The sequence below is a fragment of the Peromyscus maniculatus genome, chromosome 3, assembly GCF_049852395.1.
Source record: "Peromyscus maniculatus bairdii isolate BWxNUB_F1_BW_parent chromosome 3, HU_Pman_BW_mat_3.1, whole genome shotgun sequence".
NCBI lineage: Eukaryota > Metazoa > Chordata > Mammalia > Rodentia > Cricetidae > Peromyscus > Peromyscus maniculatus.
Genome location: NC_134854.1, coordinates 109157471 through 109177533, shown reverse-complemented (window position 1 = coordinate 109177533; position 20063 = coordinate 109157471). Strand labels below are relative to the sequence as shown.

Here is a 20063-nt window from a genome sequence, read left to right as displayed (position 1 = left end):
CCCATCTGGAGCTTCTGCAGTAGTCCAGGTAAGGGTGTGAGCCTGGGCTGGTGTTGGTGGTAAGCAGTGGCCAAACAAATTCTGAAGGGATTCTCCAGTCAGTCAGATCCAGGGCATGAGGATGGGCCCAGAATTTGACTGAATGAAGGAGTAAATGAAAGGCCATTTAGTACATAGCTATTGGCTAAAATGGGGGAGTCTCAGGGAAGAGAGCAGCAGGAAAGGGAGGGCTCAGTTCAGCCTCACATTTGAGGTGCCTGATCTGCAGGCTCAAGCAAGGCTGCAGTTTAGTGGAGGTCCAGCCTGGCATACATACCCAAGGCTATGCAGCACACAGTTAAAGCCACATGGAGTGCAGGGAGAGGGTTGAAGGCCAAAGCCCTGGGCGTGCCAAGACACAGATACTTGGAAACAGAAGATCTTACACAAAGTGTGGCCCTGGATGACAGCAGCCTACTAGAGGAAAGGTCCTAACCATATTCCTCATCTCGTCCCAGATTTAAAAATCTAACCAAATGGGCCGGGCGGTGGTGGCGCACGCCTTTAATCCCAGCACTCGGGAGGCAGAGCCAGGCGGATCTCTGTGAGTTCAAGGCCAGCCTGGGCTACCAAGTGAGTCCCAGGAAAGGCGCAAAGCTACACAGAGAAACCCTGTCTCGGAAAAAAAAAAAAAAATCTAACCAAATGGAAATGGAGATCATTATGCTAAGTGAAATAAGCTAGACTAACACAAATATTGTTTTCTCTCATACATGAAATCTAGATTTAAATTTAAGTACATGTTTACATACATGTGACTGGGGTCATGAATGTATACAGGGGACCATCATAAAGGGGGAGGAAGAGCTCTTGAGAAGGTAGAGGGAAGAAGAGAAGGTACTGGAATATGCATCACATGAAAGTAGAGGGAGGAAAGGAGCCAGCAAGAGGAGGCAGGCACAAAGAGAGTGAATAAAAAAAGCAGAATGATGTATACCATGAAAATGCCCAACAAGACTCATTACTCTATATGCTAATCAAAAAACTAATAAGGCGCCTTTAATCCCAGCACTTGGGAGGCAGAGGCAGGCGGATCTTTGTGAGTTCGAGGCCAGCCTGGGCTACCAAGTGAGCTCCAGGAAAGGCGCAAAGCTACACAGAGAAACCCTGTCTCGAAAAAACCAAAAAAAAAAAAAAAAAAAAAAAAAAAAAAAAAAAACTAATAAGGACATTAAAGATATGGCCAAAGAAATACAAAATCATGAAACACAGGTGTAATTACAGAACTGTTCAAAATTGCAAAAAATTGGAAATAATCTGAATGCTAACATCAATGGAGGCTGAAATAACCACAGTCCATCTGCAATAAAATAGAGGGACTTTACATGCACTGCCCAATGAAGGCTCTGCTAAGAGCAGAGGCACAGCCGACTCCCATCTGAAGCAGACACATACAGAGTGTCTATGCAGTTATGGGCTGTCTCTAATGGACGTGAAACCTGCTACTAGATACCCTTCTCAAGGCATCAGAAAAGGCTGGTCAACTATGATACAACTAAAAAGCCACAGGATGCCACTGTCTCCAAACAATACAGACGTAAAACATTCATAGTAAATGAGGCAAGGGTTAGAGGAGGCTATATGTACCTTTTACATATTATTCCATGGGTGGGATAAGAAATACACTTCCATAGGAGCCTGAAAAGACACACAACAAAATGTTTCTGGAGTAGATTGCAGGGAAATTTGGCTTTTCTTCTGCTGTCTGGTTCTCCTAAGTATTTTTAAAGCAAACATGTATCACTTTTGTTTCTGAGGGAACACAGTAAATGATATTTTGGGGAGAAATGAAGAATACACAAAAATCCAAAGCTATAATTTTTCCTTCTTCTGGCTTTTAAACTACCAAGAATCAAAATGACTAAGTCTAAGCTGGCATGGTGACACATCTATAATCCCAGCCACAAGGGATGGAGGCAGGACTCTCCCAATTTCAAGGCTAGCCTGGATTACAGAACAAGACCTTACCTGAAAACAAAAGAGATCTATGTGTGGAAAAAGAAAATGTCTAGGAGACTCTTTAATAATAAAGATATTTGTCAAATAAATATAAAATGGGTAGAAATACAGTTTTATTGGAGAAACTCATATCTAAGTTACTTTCATTTTTTAAGAACTCCTAACAAGCATCCAAAAAGAAAGCACACACAGGTTCAAAGGAACAAGACAAACGGGCTGTAGCCACCACAAGGTCACCACCTTAAAAAGTGTCACCTCCCTCCTGAGGAAAGGAAGTACACTGGGGGCCATAAATAAGACGTTCTTACTTTATAGGAAGGAAGAACCAAGATCCTGTTTGGAGGTGGATTAAATACAAAATATAAAATACTCTCTGACCCAGATGAGGGGGAATCCTCCAACACCTCAAGTCTCATGCAATAAAATCCAGGGGTCTGTTGAATCCGCCTTTTCGATTCATGTACTGCCTATGATAAAAACAGAAAAGTATTTTTTAAAACTGTGGACTCTTATTTTAAAAATATAATAAAACCATACTTCAAAATTCAAACTAACAACTTTCAAAATGTTTCACCTGGGTGTGATGGTATGTGCCTGTAATCATCACTACTGCAAGGGTGGAGATACAAGGATTGCAAGTTCAAGCCCAGCTTGGGATACACAGAGACCCTGTTCTCAAAAAGCAGGGCTGAGGGACAGTATAAGGTAAGAGGTAAGAGCGTTTGACTTCCAAGCATGAAAAATGAAAAAAGCTTGGCATGCTGTGTGTGCCTATAACCCCAGCAGTGGGAGGGCAGAGAGCTCCCAGAGCAGTCCAGCCAGCTATGAGCTTCTGGTTCAGAGACCCTGCCTCACGGCAGCAACAGGCAGAGCTATTGGTCACATGAATACGGGAAGGAAATTGTAATACATCAGAATCCAAACAACAAAGCCAGTACAGTTCACAGGCACCAGTCTTGGTGGCACAGGTTTGTAATCCCAACATTTGGGTGGTGGAGGCCCAAGGACTGGATCATAGTTATCTTTAGCTATATGTCTCAAAAAACGAGGATGGACACACACACACACACACACACACACACACACACACACACACACACACACAGTGAGCAAGCTAGCATACGTGTGCAAACAGTATGGAAAACTTCAACATTTCCAAAACATACACAATTATCCTGTAACAAAGTTCTCTTCCAAATGTGAAACTAATGTGAGGTCTAGCACAGGGGCCATGCATACCTGTATTTCCTCTTCTGAGACACGTTTATGGCATAGGCATTTACAGAGCCATCCACCTTCTTCCCCTGGAAAGAAACAGGAAGGCCATACTAAATACCTGGATCACAGAGGGGGATCCTGTGGGTATATTTTCAGTAGCAAGAGCCCAATGAAGGGCAGATAGCCCAAGAGGACACCCCATGAATGCTCAAGTGTTACAACTCTGTTCACACCTAAGTATTGATAGAGTATTTAAAAAGCCAAACATTTGGGGCTGGGGATGTACTTAGTGGTAGGCGCCTGACTAGCATGCACAATCCTCAGCCTCACAAAACAAAAACAGTAAGTAAGCATTCACAGTGTTCATGTGATGGACAAGGCATGCTGAAAACCAGAGGCAGATTTTAATTTCCTTCAAAGATCTTTTGAGGGGCTGGAGAGATGGTACAGCGGTTAAGAACATTGGCTGCCTTCCAAAGGACCGGGGTTCAATTCTCAGCACCCACATGGCAGGTCACAACTATCTGTAACTCCAGTTCCAGGGGAACTATGCACATAGAAATTAAAATTGGAAAAAAAAAAAAAAAAGACTCCTTTGAAAAGTTCTCAAGACACATACTTGGTTCATAATATTCTCAAATCAAGCTGGGACAGTTTCTACATATTTAATTCCCATCTCTTGCACAGAAGATCGACTCTTTGACATTTAAATCAGGAATTGGAAGTTGGAGCGGGTACAAGCTGAGCTGGTGCTGTTGGCTTTTCCAAATGTGCATCTCCCCTCTCCCTGTGGTCAGACTCTCCACAGCCACTTCACTCCCCATTCCCACTTGTTCCCATGCTGTTCCTCGGGTCTAAATCGCCGTCCCTGCCCTTACCCAGCCTTCAGCTATCTGGGTGCCGTCCACTGGTCAAGCCTAGTTTAACTGACCCAGCTGCTGCAGCACCACTGTCTTTAATTCCTGGATAGTAACAATGTCAACTGTGCCTTCCGTGAAGCACCATGTGCTACCCTTCGAAACTGTGCTCTTTCTCCTGAAGCAGCACGATGCTGCTTTCTGTCTGTCTGTCTGTCTGTTAGTTTTGAGACGGGCTCTAGCAGCCAAGGTTAGCCTGAACTTCTTGATTCTTCTACCCAAGTGCTAGGATTATAGGCATGGTTACAATATCTGGCTTGAGACAGCAGCTTCTTGATGGAGGTTATACTCTTAGGGCCTAGGCTACCTGCTTTCAGAAATTTAGAAAAACAACATTAGGAATGTGGGTTATCAGTGTGGAACATCACTGGACATCTGCGTTAGGTAAAACCAAGGATTCTAGTACTGACGGTGTGTAGAGGTGAGCCCACACATTTGAAATGGAGCTAAGATAAATAGTTTTGATTAATTTTTTTTCTTCCTTTTTGTGTGGGGTATTGTGTGTGTGCATGTTCATGCAGGTGTACATGAACATGTCCGTGCATTCATGTAAAGGCCAGAGGTCTATGTTGGGTATCTTCCTGAAGTGCTCTCCACCTTTAAAAAAAAAAAAAAAAAAAAAAAAATTTGCCGGGCGGTGGTGGCGCACGCCTTTAATCCCAGCACTCGGGAGGCAGAGCCAGGCGGATCTCTGTGAGTTCGAGGCCAGCCTGGGCTACCAAGTGAGTTCCAGGAAAGGCGCAAAGCTACACAGAGAAACCCTGTCTCGAAAAACCAAAAAAAAAAAAAAAAAAAAAAAAAAGATTAAAAAAAAAAAAAATAAAAAAAAAAAAAAAAATTTTTTTTTTTTTTAAGACAAGGCTTCTCTGTGTAACAGTGTTGGCTGTCCTAGAACTCGCTATGTAGACCAGGCTGGCCTCTAACTCACAGAGATCCACCTGTATCTGACTCCATAGTGCTGGGATTAAAGGAGTGTGCCACCATGCCCAGCCCTTAATTTATTTTTTTTAAAGATTTATTTATTTGTTATATATAGTGTTCTGCCTGCATGTGTCCCTGCAGGCCAGAAGAGGGCACCAGATCTCATTGCAGATGGTTGTGAGCCACCATGTGGTTGCTGGGAATTGAACTTAGAACCTCTGGAAGAGTAGCTAGTACCCTTAACTGCTGAGCCATCTCTCCAGTACCTCCCCCCACTTTTTTTTTTTTTTTTTTTTTTTTGGTTTTTTGATACAGGGTTTCTCCGTGTAGTTTTGGTGCCTGTCCTGGATCTCGCTCTGTAAACCAGGCTGGCCTTGAACTCACAGATATCCGACTGGCTCTGCCTCCTGAGAGGCAGGGTTAAAGGCTGGGGTTAAAGGCATGCGCCACAGCAGCCCCAGCCCTTAAATTTTTGACACTTAATCTTTATGCATGTTGTTCACAAGCACACACACACTCCCGAGCCACCTCTCCAGTGCTCTACCTTACTTGAGACAGGATCTCTCACGGGAACTCATGAATTCAGATAGAGTGGCTAGCCAACAAGCTCCAGGCATCTACCTTCCCATTTGTGTTGGGGGTTACAGATGCACACTACTGAACCTGGCTTTTCTGTAGGTGCTGGGGATCCAAACTCAGGTCCTCCTCACACTTGCACAGTAGCACTTTATCAACTGAGCCATCTCCTAAGCCCCAATTGGACTTAATTTCCTATTCCTATTTTTATTTAACTTTCCAGGGGGAGCAGTGGTACTGAACAAACTACTGAGCTCCCAAAAACAGACAGTAGACAAGACCCAGAAAGACTAGTCTTGAAAAGGAACATTATGCTAACCTTTTCACTGGGTTCAATCTCCAGAGGCTTACTTAATTTTTTGGAAGCTTTTGGAGAGCTGCATATTACTAACTCTATTCTCATGCATTACATTTTGGGAGAGAAAATTATCCATTAGTAAAAATAAGGAAACCATGAATGTTTAGTAGAAAGGAAAATGAATGAGCTGAGAGCCACATGAAGTCAACTGCACATAAACTAAATTAGCACCTATGTGGGGTAGTTAGAAAATAACCATGTTTGGCTGGGTTGTGGCTCAGTAGTGCATAAATGACCTACCATGTACTGAGCCAAACCAGACCAAAGAAGAGCCCTGACCCCAGCTGCTCTCATATTATGCTACACTGCATTTCAGAGCATCTAAGAATGCTTACTTAAAGTCTCCTTTATAAGCAAACCTCTTCTGACTATAGTAAGGCCGTGTCTTGAGACCTTTAAAACCCTCAGGAATTACAAATATCAACCAGGTAATAACAAGAGTAGAAACCCAGCTCCTTCACTACTATTCTAAGAACATAAAACCATAATTACTGCCGGGTGGTGGGGCACGCCTTTAATCCCAGCATTGGAGAGGCAGAGGCAGGCAGATCTCTGTGAGTTCGAGGCCAGCCTGGGCTATAGAGTGAGTTCCAAAGCAGGCTCCAAAGTTACACAGAGAAACCCTGTCTTGAAAAACCAAACTGCTCCCCACCAAAAAATAACAAAATAAAAAACCATAATTACTTTGTTCTATAAGTACTGTTACTTATTAGATTCATATTAATAGTGATTAATAATACATATTATAAAATACTCCAAATTAAAGAAAGAGGACTTGAGCTGGGTGTGGTGCTGCACACCTGAATTCTAGTGACTGGGAGGTTGGAACAGGAGGGTCATGACTGTCTCAATCAACAATGCCAACCAATACAATAAGAGGATTTGGTATATTCAAGGACAAAAAGCTGAGAAGTTAACAGTGTTAAATTCCAAAATGGGGTTCATATAACCACTGCAAGAACAAAAGTGTAGAGAGGAAAATGTTTCAAGATGCAGTTACACGAGAGCAGTCCAAAGAGGACTCTAGCAGTACAGGAAACAATTCCAAGACACTGGCAGATGGGGACACCTATTAGAAAGCTCTGTGGTAGAGGAGCCCATCAGCAGGCTGAAGAGACAGCCAACAGAGCAGAGAAACATGAATCCTTGCCAGCTACACATGAAGCCGAGTATTCCCATCGACAGTATACACAGGACTGTAACAACTAAACACCAAACAAGAAAGAAAAAAAACCTTGTCAATCAATAAATGAGCTAATAAACTGAAGACAATTCCCAAAAGAAAAAAAAACACAAATGACCAATAAACATTTATCGTTAATGATCAGGGAAATGTAAATTAAAACTACTTTATCTTACCCTTGTCAGAATAACCATTAACAAAAACCAAAAGACAGAGGCTGGAGAGGTGGTTCAGCAGTTAAGAGCACTTACTGCTCTTCCAGAGGACCCAGGTTTGGTTCCCAGCACCCACATGGCAAATTCCAACAGCCTGTGCTCCAGTTCCAGGGGACCAGCATGCACTTTTAGCATCTTCAGGCACTAGGCACGCATGTAGTGCAAGTACACACCACAGCAAGACACTCATAAACATTCAAAGAAAAAAAATCCGATTAAAAAATAAACAACAACCCATACTGCCAAGAATATGGCAAAAGGAACCCTTCCTTACTACTAGTGGGATTATATAAAACAGACGAATGGATAAAGACGCATAAACTGGGCATGGTGGTGCCTGTCTATAAATCTCATCACTTGGGATGTAGAGGGGCAAGAGAATCAGACGTTCAAGGTCTCCTTCAACTATATAACAAGTTTGAAGCCAGCCTGGGCTAAGTGATACCTTTTCTTAAGAGAAAGAAAAAAGGGGTTGGGGATTTAGCTCAGTGGTAGAGCGATTGCCTAGCAAGCGCAAGGCCCTGGGTTCGATCCTCAGCTCCAAAAGAAAAAAAAAAAAAAAGATTATAGACTAAAATCCTTGCTTCTTCTTTTTTTTAAAGATTTATTTATTACATATACAGTGTTCTGCCTACATGCATGCTTGCAGGCCAGAAGAGGGCACCAGATTTCATTACGGGTGGTTGTGAGCCACCATGTGGTTGCTGGGAATTAACTCAGGAACTCTGGAAGAACAGCCAGTGCTCTTAACTGCTGAGCCATCTCTCCAACCCCAAATCCTTGCTTCTTAATCCTAGCACTCATATGACTAAGGCAGAAGGATTTCAAGTTTAAGGCCAGCCTGTGCTACATAGTGAAACCCTTCTGAAAAAGAAAAAACTCTTCTTGCTCTAAAACATCTACAGGTTCTAATCCCCTAACATGGTGAAGGGAAAAGAGTCTGCCCTAGAGCCCCAGGGAGTCCCTAGCAGGGACTGGTCACCACACTGCACTTCGCACAGGGCAAGTCCCTACCACGCATCCTGTATCCTCATAATCACTGAACAGCACTCTGCATCAAATTTGCTCCTGGTCTGCCTCACCACTACCTGCCTTTGAAAATCGACATCCTGGGCTGGAGACGGCTCAGAGGTTAAGAGCACCGATTGCTCTTCTAGAGGTCCTGAGTTTAATTCCCAGCAACCACATGGTGGCTCACAACCATCTGTAATGAGATCTGACACCCTCTCCTGTATATATAATAAATAAATCTTAAAAAAAAAGAAAGAAAGAAAGAAAGAAAGAAAGAAAGAAAGAAAGAAAGAAAGAAAGAAAGAAAGAAAGAAAGAAAATCGACATCCTCTGGACTGGAGAGTCCCAGAATATAAAGTAGCTTAGCACTTCCTCTGTGTATTAAAGCCCCTCAAAAATCTGTCTACAACAAGATAAGTTGTGCCTGTGGAAGAGGTTATTAGTGACAGCAAAGAATATGGAAAACCAGGACAGGTGAAAGGGACAAACAACCCGGAACATGTAACTGGTTCCATCTTTTACTTACTTTTGTGGAGTCAAAAGAGGCAAATCCCATTAATTTCATCATTTCTATTTCTTCCTCTGTCTTACCCTCCAGATCTTCCTCTGCAAAAAGAAACGAGTATTTGAAGTCCTATCATTATATGTGTGGATGCACAGAGATGTTCATCTGCACAAATGACAAAGTAGCAACAGATGTGCAGACATGTCACCTCAGCAGCAGAGACCAAATAAAAGGTGAACCTACCAAGAAAAATTCCTATTAACTTTGACATGCCAGAATATCCACCATGTGCTCTCCACAAAGCCTTTAACATCAGGTACAACACCATCAAGTTTGGAAGATATTCCCCCCAGACAGAATTTTTTCATGTTTTTAAAAATACCTTTCCTAAATCAGAACCAATACATACTGGAAATTCACTAATGTATAATTAAAATCAAACCTGAAAATCACACACAATGAACCCTATAAAATGTTAATATTTACATGCTCAAAATTACACTTTGACAGGGTTTATCTGTGTAGCCTTGCCTGTCCTGGATCTCACTTTGTAGACCAGGCTGGCCTCGAATTCAGAGATCCACCTGCCTCTGCCCTCTGAGTGCTGGGATTAGAAGCGTGCCAAATTTACACTCTGAATATGACTGAAATTATCTCAACAAGTCTGCTTATCCAGTAACATTACCAGTGATCTGACGTTCTTTGCTCTTTCCTTCTTTAGGTTCTTTCTTCTCTTCATCTCTTCGTTCTTTCAGTCGAGAAGGGGAAGGAGATGTGGATCTATGTCGCCTTGGAGACCTAATATTTATCAAGTAAAGTTGTTAGAAACACATACTAGGCAATTCCGTTGATCTGCACAGTTACCCATGAGCCCCTGACAAGTGAAGGCTGGACAAAGCCAGACCAGAGACCAGAGTACATTAGGCTCTGACGGCTGAAAGAAAAAAACTTTATTCACCAGTTACCAGTACAAGTAAGGTTTAAAAAGTTTTGGGAGACAGAAAAATCTACCCTCAAAATTCTAAGAGGAGGCCAGAGATGGATCAGTGGTTAAGAGCAAGTACTGGCTTTGCAGGGGACCCAAGTTCGGTTCCAGTCACCTGCAGTTCCTAGGATCCAGCACCCTCTGGCTTCCATGGGCACCTACAGGCATGCATGTGGCACACATAAAACACATGCTCGCTCTCGCTCGCGCTCGCGCTCTCTCTCTCTCTCTCTCTCTCTCTCTCTCTCTCTCTCTCTCTCTCTCTCTCTCTCTCACACACACACACACAAATTGAAAGTATCTCTAAGAAAGTCTGTAATAGGACTGGTGAGATGGTTTTGGAGATGAAGGTGCTTGCCAACCTGAGTTCATTCCAAGGACCATGGAGTGGAAGGCGGAAAGTGACTTCCCAAATGTCCTGATGTCCACATGCCCACCCCACACTCCCTTCAAATGTAATAAGGAAATTTAAGTTTCTATCAGTTACACAAGTCCTCCTAAACAACTGCTGATGTTTGGAAGAGTCCATTTCTACCACCCTGCTAAGGTCACCTGTTCTTGATTACATACTTAAATTTCTTACTCTACCAAGCACCATGCTAAGTGGTTTCCCCTCATTATTCCTCATTGTTCTCCGAAGACAACTCTCTTGGGCTGGAGAGAAGGCTTAGTGGTTAAGAACCCTAGCTGCTCTTCCAGAGGAGATTGGCTTCTAGCACCCACCCCACAGCCCACAACTGTCTGGAACTTGTTTCAGGGAATCAGATGTATCACACACAGACATACAATGAAGGCAAAACACCCATACATAGGAAATAAATTAAGATACACATCTTTCAGAATTTTTTTTGTTTTGTTTTGTTTTTCAAGACAGGGTTTCAGCCGGGAGGGGGGGATGGTGGTGGCGGTGGTGGCACACACCTTTAATCCCAGCACTCGGGAGGCAGAGGCAGGTGGATCTTTGTGAGTTCAAGGCCATCCTGGTCTACAGAGCGAGATCCAGGACAGGCACCAGAACTACACAGGGAAACCCTGTCTCGACAAACCAAAAGAAAGGAAAAAAAAAAAAAAATCAAGACAGGGTTTCTCTGTGTAGTTTTGATGCCTGTCCTGGATCTCACTCTGTAGACCAGGCTGGCCTCAAACTCACAGAGATCCACCTGCCTCTGCCTCCCGAGTGCTGGGATTAAAGGCGTGCGCCACCACCGCCCGGCGATAAACATCTTTTAAAGACTACTTTCTTATGCAATATAATTAAACCATTTGCCAGGAGTACTGCTAGCTTCAGAATAATGTGTGATTAAACTCCGCCATTTCATGAAATCGGAAGTCCCCTTCTAAACGATAAAAGCAAAGTTAAGGGCATCTCCCTGGCTCCTCTTTTTTCCCTGCAGCTTTGTAGTCAAGCTTCTGGTTTTTTCTCTACACTCACCTGGAGCGTCTTCGGTGTGGGGATCTTGAGCGGCTCCTTCTGCGATCCCTCTCCCGAGACCTGGACCTTTCTCGGCGCCTTCTTTCTCGATCCCGTGATGTGGACCGGGACCGCCTACGCTCTAATGCATACACAAAAATAGCAGGGACGAAAGTTATCTCAAATACCTGGAGCTGTCCTACTGAAGCCGCTTCTAGTAGTCACAATGAAGGATTAAAAAAAAAAAAAGAGCTGGGCGGCATTTGCGCACGCCTTTGATCCCAGCACTCAGAGGCAGAGCCAGGTGGATCTCTGTGAGTTCGAGGCCAGCCTGGTCTACAGAGTGAGATCCAGGACAGACACCAAAACTACAAAGACAAACTCAGTCTTGAAAAACCAAAAAAAAAAAAAAAAAAAAAAAAAAAAGTTCAGCCAGGCATGGTGGCCCAGTGTTCTGGAGGAAGAGGCAGGTGGCAGATCTCTGTGAGTTCGTGTGAGTTTCAGAATAGCCACAGCTATATAACAGAGAACCCCTGTCATGAAAAGTAAACAGGCAAACAAAAAGTAAATCCTGGGCATAGTAACACACACCTGTAACACCAGGACTGGGGAAGTGGAGGCAGAAAGATCATCGTTCAAGACTACCCTCTGCTACGTAAGGTCCTGTGTGGAAACAGAAAGGTAGGGGTGTTGCTCAGAACACTTGCCTTGCATGTGAGAGGCACTGGGTTCTGTTCTCTTCACCACACACACACAATAAAAACAGCCCAAAAATCATATTAACATTTTTTGACTCAGTATATCCAAACTATTAACACTTCAACACATAATTTCATTTAAAGTCAGGCAATGTGGTATATTTAAAATCACCCCACATTTCTACTGTTTATACAATAGCTTAGTATTCAATTGTATTACCTGACAAATTATATTTTTAACACAAAGTTTTGTGCTTTTTGAAAATATGGCTGTGTATGAGGGTATGGTCTCCCCATCCCCAACTTGTACAATCTACCATTTCTTGTACTAATTAGTAAATTGGTTAAAGTAAAGGATAATGCTACAAAGTAAGTCTTTTCCCCCAAAGGAAATCTACTGACTATTGTAAATTCACGGCACTTCAAGGGCTCAATTTGCTTGAGGTCCTGGTTGTCTAGTAAGAAAACCCCGAGTATTCACCAGCTGAAGACGAGCCTTGTTCTAAACATCCAGAGACTCTAACTCTAATCCCTTAACATGGCTAAGGGCACGAAAACTCTCGAGCTTTCCACAGCCCCACCTTACCCCTGCCTCAGTACTGTACGCTCAGGGGCTTGGGTACAGAAGACATTAGGCTACCCGTTATCCAATTCTAAACACTTCAGACTAACGACCCGGGCAAGGCACTAACATTTAGCAAGCCTTCGTGAGCCAGGGCGATGACATGCTGAGTGTCGAGTGTGAGGTTAATTCCTACATCAACTCTGCGAGGTAAAGTTACCCACGATGATTACGGGAACCCAACTGAAGGAAAGGTGGGTGATGTATGCACGGTCACCCAGAAGCTGGGCGAAGGCACTGGACCGGGCTGAGCAGCGCAGGCCCCGGCCTCGCCCCGGCCCGCACCCTCTCCGTCCCCCCGGGCTGAGGGCGCAGGTAGCGCCGGTCAGCGTCCCGACCAGCTCGACTTCGGAACTCACCCCTCCGCGGGGAGCGGCTACGGCTGCGACCCATCGGAGCGCCACTCCTCTGGCCGCCCCGGAAACGATCCCACAACTTCCGGAGCAGCCGGAAGTCGCTTCTGCTCACCGACTGGAAACCTTCAAGGACGCGCTGCGAGGGTTCCGGCGCTCCAACAAGCGCAAGGCGCCAAATCCTGCCCCCTCGTTGCAACTCCAAGAACTGAAGTTCCACGAGGAACTGACAGTCGCTTCCGTTTCTTCAAGTTCGTTTGTTGTTCTTGTTCGCTATTTCCCCTTTTGTCCTCCTGGGAACTCACCTAGCTGTGTACCACGACCCCCCCCCCCCCCCCCCCGGCGCCATTCTCTCCCGTTTCTCCATACGTATAAAATACATCACACTAGTTCTTTTTTGTTGTGGTTTTTTGAGACAAGTTTCATTATGTCGCCCTCGTTGTCCTGGAACTTGCTATGACTACCAGGCCGGTCTTGGGATTAAAGGCGTACGCAACATTTCTTTTCTTTCTTTCTTCCCTCCCTCCCTCCCTCCCTTCCTTTTTTGCTCGTAAATGTCGAAAGAAACGAATAACCAAAGGAGGACGCAGTCAGCTTTGTTTTCTCAGAGGACAACAGTGAGACTGTGCCCTAAATTACTATGGTGGCTTTAGGAAGTTTTATTGTTTATACATAGAGGGTGTCCCCAGAGGCAGAAGAGGGCTGGTGTCCTTTGGAGCTGGCCGTAAGAGCCTCCTGACAGTAGGTGCTGAGAAAATGAGCAGCAAAAGCTCTTACAGCCTGCACGCTGCCACAGCTGCCACTTCTCAGCCCCAGCGATGATCATGTGTGAGCAAACGGCTTTAATATCCCGTTCTGTTCCCTCAAAGAACCCTCCAGAAACTGCCATAACCTTCAAAATGAAAGGCTTTATAATGCACAAAAATAAGGAAAAAGGCTCCCTTGCACTCAAGATGAATCTTTTTGCAGTAAAACATGAATGTCTTAAATGGAAAAGGCTGGAGCCTCTGCTACCAGAACCAGTGCTTTTTGCTAGTCTTGTGAGGGTCAAAGGCTGAGGCCCAGCTTTTAGAACAAAAAGCTGGGGATAGGTTAGATTTAGTTTGCAAACACTTGGCCCACTCGTCATCGTGTAAAAAAAAAATTAATATATACATTCTGATGTAGCCTCTTTAATACCTGTTCCCAATAAACTAGAATTTTCCCCATGAGGCCTGATTCCCATAGTTTTGAGATTATGGCATAATGTGTGTCAAGGTATGGAAGAGAGGGTTCAAAGGAATAGGAGTCTCAGCCTTTGAGAAGGAAGATTTCGGGATATTATTGGATAAACACTACTAACAGTTGAAGTCACTGTCCTTAAGGAAGACAGGGGAATTAGAGGACGCCAAAGACTGTGCATTAGAGGTTTAAGAGAAAAGCAACATGGTGGTTACAGGTGATCTGACATACACCCCACCCGCATCCATACAGGACATCAAATTCTTAGCACAAAGGGTGGGGGTGGGAGCGGTGGGGGTGGGATGGAGGGGGCTGCAAAGGCAGCAGCAGCAGCAAGGCAACTGTAGCAGGCATTTCTGCAGGGGAGGGTTTTTAAGGAGAAAAAGGAGATTCTCTGCTAGGGTGAGTTGGTAAATTCTGACTGGACATATTAGCCAAATAATGAATTTTGATTGTTGGATCTTGGTGTTTTGTCTCAGGAATGAGTCAGTGGACAAGTAAGGGAACAGACCTCAGGGGCTAGCTTTAGGAGTGCAATCTAACGGTTTTTAGCAAGGGAGAGGAGGGTAAAAGGTGAAACTTGTTGGCACCATGTTTACCATGCTTGGGCCTGCTAGAGCCCCTCAAAAACACTTCAAGAAATCTCTTCAGACTTTCAAAAACGGTTGGGAAGTATGATAGAAATTGGTTTAATAGACATTTTTGGAATGCCTGCTGAATGATGGACACTACTACTTCAGCATTAGGGTGAAAAGGTGAACGACAGGGTCTCTGCTTCAAGAGGCTTGCAATCTTAATTATGGAAGTAGATGATGGGACGTTTTCATAATGTGGTGGAGAAGATAGTGTCTAGTGTGTTATGAAAGGTAAAAGGCCATTCAGCTTAGTTTGATATTCCAGGAGAGTTTCTGGGAATAATATTCCTGAGAGTTAGGATGACCTACTGTGCTATGTGCTAGGCATGATGAACACAAGTTTTCTCACAGATACACACACACACATGTGCATAGAAGCGTGGTGCCACGCACCTTTACCTGCTTAGCCACCTCACCAGTTGCCTTTTGACAATGCTATTGAGAAAGTAAGGGTTGGTCTGTTTGCAACATTCATAACATGATGATGTCCATGTGGATGGCACAGAGAAGGCAATGAAAGAGTACTTCCTTTATTATTTGAGGGCTCTTGTGCCAAGGAGTAACATGGGGGATACTCTCCTGCCCTTAAGTGCCACTTTATCAATTCAGCAGAGCTCTGTGTACTCCAGTCTGAGAACCTGATTATACTTTAGCTTGTGGGAAAACCCAAATTCTATTTTGTTAGTTAATCTATTAAGTACGATGAACACAAGCCAGGCCTGGTGGCAAAAGCTTCCCATCCCAGCACTTCAGTCAGAAACAAGTGGGACTTCGTGAGTTCCAAGCCAGCCTGGTCCATATACCAGAACCCAAGATCTGGGGAAGAGGTAAAAAATAAAGGCAGAGGTGAGGGATTTATGAATCACAGGAGTCCAGGAGAGTGTCCTGGGACCAAGGCCAGCCCCAAGGGGCCTGTGGACTTATACAGAAGAGGAGCAGTCAGCAAGGAAGCCAAATTATGGCTGTCCAGTTTGAAAACACCACTGGAGCACAGTGTATCAGAATCCACAGGACAGAGTTCCGAGAAGGAAAGAGAACGGCTTTGTCAGTACACAGACCAGCAAAGAAGCCGGTCCTCGTCTTCAGAGCCCGTGGATGTTGCCTGATGTGAAAGGATGTGCAGATGAGGAGGCTGCCCTCCATGACCCAGGAGGGTCCTAAGTGCCTTCTTGAAGATCTACAGAAAGGCAGAGAAGGGTGATATGGGGAGCAGGTCCTGAGACTCCAGGGGCAGGGGATGACATCAGAATGACAGCAATAGAAGCTGCATGAGGCAGGCGACGGACCCTTCGTGGGAGCTGCAGAGGGATCACAGCTCTGCTGACACCCGGTCTCAGGCACTGGACCAGGTTCTGGACATCTGGCCTCTGCAACTGTGGAGAGAACACATTTCTGCGGTTCTAGGCCAACATGTCCATGGTAGTTTACTACACAAGGGTCAGGAAACCAAATCCATTAGCACAGCAGGGAACCCTGTAAAATAACTGAGCAGGATAGAATACTAGTGAGCTGCATGCATTTATCTTTTTTTCATCTAAAGAAACCCAAACAAAAATCTGAATAGCAAGAGGAAGGCGGATCTCTGTGAGTTCGAGGCCAGCCTGGTCTGCAGAGCAAGATCCAGGAAAGGCGCAAAGCTACACAGAGAAACCCTGTCTCAAAAAACAAAAAAACAAAAAAACAAAAAATCTGAATAGCACTGTAAAGAAAGACCACAACCATATTTAAAATGTAGGAAAAGTGTTTGACAAAATTCACCAAAAGATTTGGCAAATCTTGACCCAAATCTTGCCCACTGCACACTCAGAATGGCATAGATTTAAACACAGAATGAAAATGGGATGGTACCTTTTAGGTGGTAATGGAAGCCATCTTTGGAATTTTCTTAGTCTGTCCAGCTGGGGAAAGGTAGCTTATAACAGAAATTTGATCCTTACAACTTCGTAGGATGGGAAGTCCAAGGTAAGGCTCTAAGGCTGCGTGTCTAGTGAGGACTCTGAGTCCTGGCTGTTGCCCCAGGATACACTGCCTGCTGTTTGTATGGCCTGGCTCCCTGTTGGGTTGCAGTTTTGGCTCTGCCAGGAAAGCAGATCCAATCTCATCATCAGTTATGATGTTGAATTTCAGTGTTACGATTTTTCTAACTGGGTATTTTCTGTCCTCACTCTGTAACCTGGGCTGACTTGGAACTTAGTACATAGCTCAGGTTGTCTTTGAACTAGAGGCAATCCTCCTTAGTCTCCTGAGTGCTGGTTGTGAGTTGTGCAGGGAACTCCAGGGATGTAGAGCTTTCATGAGCTGTCATGTTCCTGTAATTATCCCCAGTAAACCCAATGGGGTTTGTAATGAGTCTTTTTCTGTCCTGCCAGCCAGCTCCTAAAAAATGACATGGAGACTTCTGACTAATTATGAAAGCTTGGCCTATAGCTTAGGCTTGTTCCTAACTAGCTCTTATAACATAAGCTAACCCATTTATATTAATCTATGTTCTATCACATGGTGTTACCTCCTCCATCTTGCACCTCAAGTTTCCTCCCTGGGTCTCCTGAATGCCTAGATTCCTCCTTCTCCTCTCCGCCCCCCTCCTCCTTTCTTTCCTGGGAAATCCCACCTATACCTCCTGCCTGGCTATTGGCCTTTCCGATTTTTATTACATCAATCCCAGCAACACACCTTCACACAGTGTACAAATACCCCACAACAAGGTTTCACCAAGTTAGACTTGGGTAGAATCTTTGGTCTGCTGTCAGTGCCCTATCTGGGCTGAATTGATGTTTGCTCAGGTCATGTCTCTATTAGTTATTTTTTGTTGTTGCTGCTGTGACAAAATGCCTAGCAAAAGCAACTTGAAGAAGGGTTTGCCCTGGCTCACAGAAGAGTTCATCATGGCAGGTAACAAACAGCAACAGGATCTTGTGGCTGGTTACAGGCCACATCTGTAGTCAGGGAGCAGAGCTTGATGGATGCTTGTGCTCAGCATTTCTCCTTTTTCGTGCACTCCAAGACCCTAACTCATAAAACAGTACTGCCTATATTTAGGATAGGTCATCCCACACACCTCAACCTATATATAGAGATATAATCCCTCACAATGAGATACGCTCAGATTTGTCTCCATGGTGATTCTAAACCCCATCAAGGTATCAATCAACACTAACCATTATGTTACCCCAAAGTCATGCAATGCCCCGCCTGCAGGGCTACAATGGGTTGTCGACCACCCTAAGGAGGGAATGTAGGGACAGGAGATACAAAGGAAAATACACCAAGTCTAGATTCTGATCAAGGTGCAACTTTATTTTCTCCAGAAGGGTTTATATAGTCCCTGCAGGGTGGGGGGAGTAAGAAGCTGTCATCTGCATAAGGTGGGGCAAGCTAACAGGATATTTGTATAGGAAGTTTACAAGGTGAGAGGGTCAAGGGCTCTGACTCAATGTCCTGTTGCTAGGCAACCTGACTGTAAGATAATCTAGTTCCTTGTCTTATGGGGGTGTGTGTCTGTATTTTTCCACTAACTAGATTCTGTCCTTGTCCCTGACAATGCAATAGACAGCTAGTTTTTGAACCTTCCCAGAAGGACTTAGGAGAAATGATTTGGTACCTGGCTCATGGATGATTACAGCAGGGGACACTGTCCTATCTTGACAGCTGGTTTAAAGGGCTGGAGTGATGGCTCAGTGGTTAAGAGCACTTGGTGCTCTTTTAGAGGACCTGGTTCAGCTCCCAGTCACCCATATGGGTGGTTCACAATCAGCCATGACTCCAGTTGCAGGAGACCAATGCCTAACATCAGGCACACACATGGTGCACACACAGGGAAAACATTCATACACATAAACCAACCTTTAAAAAATTAAAAGTGTTGGGGAAGTGGGTTTGGGACTGGCTGGTCTGTGTGTAAATGTACATATGAAAGGGAGTCCATTGATGCTCTAGGACTCATTTATAAGGAGTCTGGCCTCAGCAATGCACTAGTTGTGGCAACACCAGAAAATAAAATGTCCTGATTATCAGTCATACTATTTACATTTATTGCACACTTATATATCAAAGGACTGAACAGTGCAAAAAGGCGCATGAGTTTGAGGGGCTTGTAGGTATGAGGATACAGATAAGGGAGTGCGACAAAAGTTTAGTCACGTGGAACATGACAGCAGCAAGGTACAAATGGCGAGCACCTGCCTAGTGTTGAGGGGAAAGATCGTGCAGAAGAGCTTCTGGAAGGAAATGATGTAAGCGGAAAACAGCCAGAGGACAAGGGGAATTGTGTGCTGGGGGAGAGGTCTCTGCACACTGCAGGGTGAGGGCAAGAGGTGAGGGAGAAATGAGGGAGGAGAGACTAGGGTTCCCTGAGGGCACACGTGGAGCCTCTGCAGTTTTAGGGATGGGAGAGTAGGAGATTTGGGGTTCTTCAGAACACTTTGGGGTAATTCAGGGGCTGATTGAAAAAGAAATGGGAGGTAAGGACATTTATCTAGGTGAGTGTCTCAGTGTGTTGAATGTAATACCAGAGACTGGGTAACCTACAATGAAAAGCAATTTCTCTCTTGTAGTTCTGGAGGCAGTGGACTCCATGGTGCTCGAATCATCGTGTGGTGTGAGAGCAGCAAAGGAGAAGGTAGGACGCCATTCTAGACACAGCCACACCGGCTCACGGAGGGCTTAGCTGCTTTTACACATTACACTTGTCAACATTATTGCATAGGGAAATAAATTTCCAGTGAGTACTGAGCAGGGTAGGGTGAGCCTGTAACCTGAGCACTTGGGAGGCAGGGACACTGGAGAAGCCAAGGAAGAAAGATCTTGAGTTTGAGGCCAGCCTGGACTACATAGAGCCTCTTAAGAAAATCTAACCCCAAAAGTTGGTGACTACTGCGGTTTTCACTTACGTTTACGCATCTTGCTAAGGCTTAAGCCAGATCCACAGAAAAGACAGGAAGTGTGTGTGTGTGTGTCTGTGTGTGTGTGTGTGTCTGTGTGTGTGTGTCCTTATGCCTCTGTAATAATTCAGAAACTACAATAATTCTCTTCTTTACTGATTAGATAACCAAAGAAATTATTAACTGGTGACTAGTTTTCTAGTCCTAACAGCCAATAGAAAACAAACACACAAACAGAACTTGGCAGAGACTATATAGCAAGAGCTGGCAAGTACCAAGCCCCCACGCATGGTCTCCAGTCGTCACCTGAAACTGCTCACACTTGGTAAGCTGATAACCTGACCAGCGAAAGGAAG

The 20063-nt window shown here is 44.5% G+C and overlaps 2 protein-coding genes across 2 annotated transcripts in view; both read right to left on the bottom strand.

Annotated features, from left to right (window-relative positions):
- Mxd1 (MAX dimerization protein 1) overlaps positions 1-2080 on the bottom strand; it is a 29163-nt gene extending 27083 nt beyond the window's left edge. Inside the window, exon 1 of the mRNA XM_076567190.1 lies at positions 1627-2080. The gene's annotated coding sequence lies outside the window, so the exon portion shown is untranslated. The remainder of the gene's footprint in view (positions 1-1626) is intronic.
- A 9-nt stretch (positions 2081-2089) lies between these two features.
- Positions 2090-13307, bottom strand: Snrnp27 (small nuclear ribonucleoprotein U4/U6.U5 subunit 27). Its single transcript, XM_006984582.4, has 6 exons — positions 12978-13307; positions 11320-11440; positions 9588-9700; positions 8924-9003; positions 3238-3302; positions 2090-2465 (listed from the first exon to the last, which is right to left on the bottom strand). Exons 1-6 carry the CDS (start codon positions 13009-13011, stop codon positions 2411-2413), a joined length of 468 nt encoding a protein of 155 aa, XP_006984644.1. The 5' UTR covers positions 13012-13307; the 3' UTR covers positions 2090-2410.
- Between the last annotated feature and the right edge of the window lie 6756 nt (positions 13308-20063).